This window comes from Alligator sinensis, unplaced genomic scaffold (assembly GCF_000455745.1).
Source record: "Alligator sinensis unplaced genomic scaffold, ASM45574v1 scaffold264_1, whole genome shotgun sequence".
NCBI classification, from domain to species: domain Eukaryota; kingdom Metazoa; phylum Chordata; order Crocodylia; family Alligatoridae; genus Alligator; species Alligator sinensis.
In genome coordinates this window covers 1,630,595-1,635,845 of record NW_005841831.1, presented here as the reverse complement: position 1 = coordinate 1,635,845, position 5,251 = coordinate 1,630,595, and the positions used below count along the sequence as shown (strand labels likewise).

At 43.4% G+C, this 5,251-nt stretch overlaps 1 protein-coding gene across 1 annotated transcript in view; it reads left to right on the top strand.

Annotated features, from left to right (window-relative positions):
* Positions 1-3,170: 3,170 nt before the first annotated feature.
* LOC102371086 (beta-microseminoprotein) overlaps positions 3,171-5,251 on the top strand; it is a 7,524-nt gene continuing 5,443 nt past the window's right edge. The window contains exons 1-2 of the mRNA XM_006014829.3: positions 3,171-3,213; positions 5,037-5,133. Coding sequence (XP_006014891.2) covers positions 5,037-5,133 — 97 coding nt within the window. The 5' untranslated portion in view covers positions 3,171-3,213. The remainder of the gene's footprint in view (positions 3,214-5,036; positions 5,134-5,251) is intronic.

The window sequence follows — 5,251 nt, the reverse complement described above, 5'->3', positions numbered from 1 at the left end:
AGGCACTTTTAAACTTTGTGTCCCTGAACTAACAGACTGTAACTGAATGCATTTGCCACTGTAATGATGGACTTGCCTCAGGGTGATGAGTGCCAAAGGGCACAAATGAACTGATGGCACAAGGGCCAAGCAAGTGTGAGAGAGATGCCACCCTACTGTTTACATTGCTAGGGGTTGTCTTAGTTTTAGGAAATGATAAGTGAGGGGGGAAGAGCTAATGGAAAAGACATATCAGCAAAGAGGTTATGATGTTTCTTCTGTACTTTTCCAAACTGTGCTTGTACTTACCCAGCTGAATCCCCAGCTACTGTAAACTGGGGTAGGTGCATTGACTTCAGTGATTCTCTGTCCCTATAATTCTGTGTTTTGTTTTCCACTCAATACACAGCATAAGAAGATAGAAGCCAAAGCCCTATATTCAGCACAAACTACTTCTAGGCCAGAAACTTGGGAACAAGGACATAGAAAGATGAAAATGGATTAATAAAGAAGGACAATGGCTTTTGTTAGGACCTGTATCAGATCCTTTATATCTAAAAGGTGGCAGTACTTGTGTCAATATTTTTTGACTTGTGCTTTGGAATTTTTGCTCTGCTCTTCTGGGTTGTGAGCATGAAAAATACAAAAGAGTCTTCTACTTTTACAGGTTCCTCACGATGCCATTGCCAGAGGCACTGAGGACCAGCTCCTATTCCACCAATAAGGCAACTAAATGGACAGAAGTATTGTTACTAGATTTGCCCATCCCTTTGTGGTGCGCTCATTTATTAGAGTCACATTTCTGGGGTCTCTGCAATTCTATCAATGTACTGCTTGTATCACTTGTATTTCTAGAGCTCTATCTATCCCTTCTGCAAGTCCTCACCCCTAACGGAGCTAACTTGAAGGGCTTAGTTTCAACGGGGCTGGGTTCCTCCAGCTACCGAATCAGTCAAACACACACACACATACAAATTAACAGAGCACATCTGAGCAGGCAGGGCACCCTCATGTGCCACAGACTCAGCACAGGAACAGAGAACATCTGAGCCAGCTGGGTCAATCAGCATTAACAGGCTGACACCCTCATATGCCATGGCTCAGCACTTCCCAATTTCTTGTCCCAATTGTCCTGATACTAACTCCCATGATGAGCAGACCCCACAGGATTTTGGGGATTTACAAGGATCTTTGGCTTAGGTAAAAGAAGCATTGCTGCAGAGCATATGGGGGGAGCTGAGGAGAAGAAAGAGTAAACAAGGTTCGGAGAGAGAGTATGGCAACCAGCTTGACCATAAAAGTTATTTTATAACCAGGGGTGTAGGTTGTAGCTATGTTGGTCTAAGGACATGGGCAGACAAGGTTCTTTGGGTGAATCTGATATCTTTTATTAGACCAACTAAAAGATATCAGATTCACCCAAAGAACCTTGTCTGTCATTTTATTACCAGGTTTATGAAACTTATGATGATACTAGTAGTAACTGCCATACAAGGAAAACAAACAAAAACAGTTACAGTATTACATGATTTCAATTGGGTATTTTGGGAAATTTAGCTCAAATCTGATCAACAAAAGTTGGGTTTATAAAGTAATGCCTGGAGTAAGAGAGAGAGAGAGATTAAATCAAATCTGAGGCTTAGAAAGTGGTCTTAAACAGAGAGAGAGAGAGAGAGTTGGGGTCTCACCACTCCATGAAGCTTGAACCAGTCAAGGCTCCAGGCGTTTGCTGGAGCTTGCAGACGAGCTGTTCAGTTTCAGGTCCAGAGTGCTGGAGACAGGCAGGGCCCCCAGCACGATCCATGGAGGTATTCCAGGCAGAGAAGGAGAAGGTGAAATCCCAAAGGAACTGGTGCAAAGTTTGGATCCAACCACCAGTACAGGAATTTGAGCTTGGGTAGGGGTTTCTGGAGTGAAACAACAATGGTTCAAGGAAGAACACTAGATTTGTTTATAGGTGAATGATGGCTCAAGGGAGTATATCGGAGTTGGTTTGTTATGCTGGACAATGGGAGCTGATCGTTCCCGGCTATGGGCTGCTGTTATTTTGAGGAAGCTCACAGTGCAAACAGGCAGATTTAGTGTTTTGGGTACCAAAAAAGGAGTCATCACTGGAATTGGTCTGATAAATGCTGAGCTGGGTGTGTGCAGATGTGGGTTGATTAGCATTTGGAGCAGAGATCCCCCATCATGCAGTGCTCCCCTACTTCTCTGGTCCCAGAGTTCAGTGCAGTCCTTGCCTTGGAATCTCTGTTCTCCACTCTGACTGTTATTTTGAGGAAGCTCACAGTGCAAACAGGCAGATTTAGTGTTTTGGGTACCAAAAAAGGAGTCATCACTGGAATTGGTCTGATAAATGCTGAGCTGGGTGTGTGCAGATGTGGGTTGATTAGCATTTGGAGCAGAGATCCCCCATCATGCAGTGCTCCCCTACTTCTCTGGTCCCAGAGTTCAGTGCAGTCCTTGCCTTGGAATCTCTGTTCTCCACTCTGAATGCTAATAGAGGTGCCTCCCTGTCCCATCTTTGATGTAAGTGAGACTAAGGGAGTTGCCTTACTCCTATCACCCTTGCCTGGAGGGGTTTAGGAGTGTCTCCCACTGCATCTCCATTGCCTTTTTTAAGTCCTTCTCTGATCAGTTCTGGTTCAGGCAGAGGTGGGGGGGGGTGAGTCCTTCGTGAGTCAGGCAGGCTGGGTACTGCGCCAGGGTTCCCCAAGAACACAGAGCTGACAGGTAACAGTATGTAAGCGTGACCCTATTCCATACTGCAGGAGTGAGTTGCTGGAAAACTGCTAATCCAAAACGTGAATGGGTCCTCCTCTACCTCACTAATCTTCTGTGACTTGGGCTCTCCTCTCCCAGCAAAGTAAGGAGTTAGCAAATAGGCTACTGCATTTCTTTATGGCAACTTTGTAGCACATCTGGCCCTGCCTGTGGTAGTATATTTTTGTAGGGCTTCAAATGCTGCAGCACTTCTAGTATTACAATGTAAATGTTTGTCCATGGCCTCTGGTGTCTAGTAGGTAGAATAGTTTCTGGCCCTGTCACTTGAATCCTGGAACGGGTGGACATCCCACTAGGTCAGTTCCTGCATCTCTTAGAACAAAAATTAATGATTCTGTGAATACATAAATTAATATTCAGATATGGGCCACACCGGACATGGGAGTAGGCAGAGGCAATGTCCTTCACAACACAACTGTATGTTCTTTGGAAGAGAAGTGTTTTACTAAGGTAAGTTGACTTGCGATTTATCTTCAGTTTGTAGAAGTAGGGGAGTCATATATTGCTTGTTATTTTAATGGTGCCAGTTGGGTTTATTAGGGAAAATAGCCATACTTAACAGCTTGTCAATGGATCTAAACATTTGCTGCAGTAAGGACATTTTGTGTGTGTGTACAACTTGATGGATTTTTGGAGCAGTTACCATGGTGAAAACCTCTCCAATTCTTAGATCTATTTTCAGATCTATACGGCTGTGGTGAGCTAATTACAGGTTTGATCTTGGAAGTTCAACCCATTTCAAACAAAAGCATATTAATTAGAAGACAATACAGCTGGGTCATATTGAAGATTCACACTTCAAAGGTTCAAAGTTTGCCTCTGATGGTAAAGACTGATTTCATTGCATAGATATTGTACATATGTAAGTATGTATGCTCCAAATATGAATGTGAAGATGTATATTTATCGTGTGTACCCCCATTACAGTTCCAAGCATGCACAGCTTCAGTTTCCTATATTTAAAGTGAGAAATATGAGGCGGTCTCTTGATTACTGATTTGAATTCAGTCCCAGATAATACTGATAAGAAATCATTACTGTTTTATGAATGTTTATTTTAGTGATTTCTATCTGTTTCTTAAGAAACAGAGACCAACTGAACAAAAAAGAAACCATTACAATTTGTGCTAACTGGGAGTCTCATTAACTGGGTATTTCATGCCTTGATGGCTTGAATTTCAGAGATGCTGAGACTACTCAAATTACCACTGAAGTTGAGGGGAATACAGGTGTTGGGCAGCTGAAAACTCAGACTTTTCTTTTTTGCTTTATGAATCTAGTGAACTTGACAGTTGAGAATAAAGAAATAGCAAATTCAGAGTTTCAAGCCGGGTTTCTTCAGCAACTATAATTCAGTGCCCTACTCCACATATTGGCACTGAGGTGAGCTGCCAGGACTGAGGGGGTCGGATTCTGATCTCATATGATTTCATTGGGTCTGATTCTCATCACTTATGACTGACTGATGTTATTAGAGGGACTCCTGATTGACCCTGCTATAGTGAAGAGCAAAGTCTGACCCTGCTGAACTAGATCCTCCTCCTGCTAATTCCAGGGCAAACCAGAAGAAACTTTGTTGTGTGAAACCATATTTCTCAAGGCAATGCTGGCTCCCATGGCAGTGCAAAGTTATCAGTCAGCACTTAATCTGCTTTCAGGACCCTAGCCAGTGAGGGATGGCCACCTCTCGGCTGTGCTTGGAAGCCCCCGATAAATGGCTGGCATGCTGGGAGGTGTGTAAAAGCAACCACTGCCTTCTGGCCTTGGCCAGTGCAGGCATTTGCCTGTCTTTCCCCAACTGAAGAGTGAATGTGAGTTCTGCTCGTTAATGGTCCAGTCTGTAGCTGAGAGAAGATTGGATCGATTCCATCTCAAGCTTTTTGACTCTCTGTACTTAACCTAAGACACAAGTTCTTAGTAATACCACACCGCACCTTAGTACTAGTCATGAGAAGAATGTCCTTCCTTCAGCTACTGTCACCCTGTCCTTTGTTCACTTTCCAGGAACATTCCACTTTCATTCAGGTGATTGAATGCAACTGGCACAAATGTTCATGGAAAGGGAATTTCAAAGTCATGTGCTGAACAGTCATGGCAGTGTTTGTATAACACCTTCCCTAGCCCCACTCCCACCCGCCTTGCTTCCTCCATTGAGTTGGAAGGGAAAGGACTTATGAGGCTCACAGGAACTTTTCACTAGTTTAAGCACAGAGAATGAACCCACTCAATCGCATTGTCTGGTTACAATACAACTGCTTCTTTTCCTTACACAGATGCACATCTTGGGCTTCCTTCTTGCCTTCATCACTGCCATCACCTTATCCAATGCCCAATGTTACTTTGAACCAAAAAAAGAAAAGTCCAGGAAAGGTAGGAAATGCTAACTTCTGCATTGTCTTGGACAGCGTATATGAAGCTACTTACAAAAGACTATAAAGGGGCCATTTTAGTTTTGTCCCTTTTAGTCCATGTCTATCCACCATAGAAG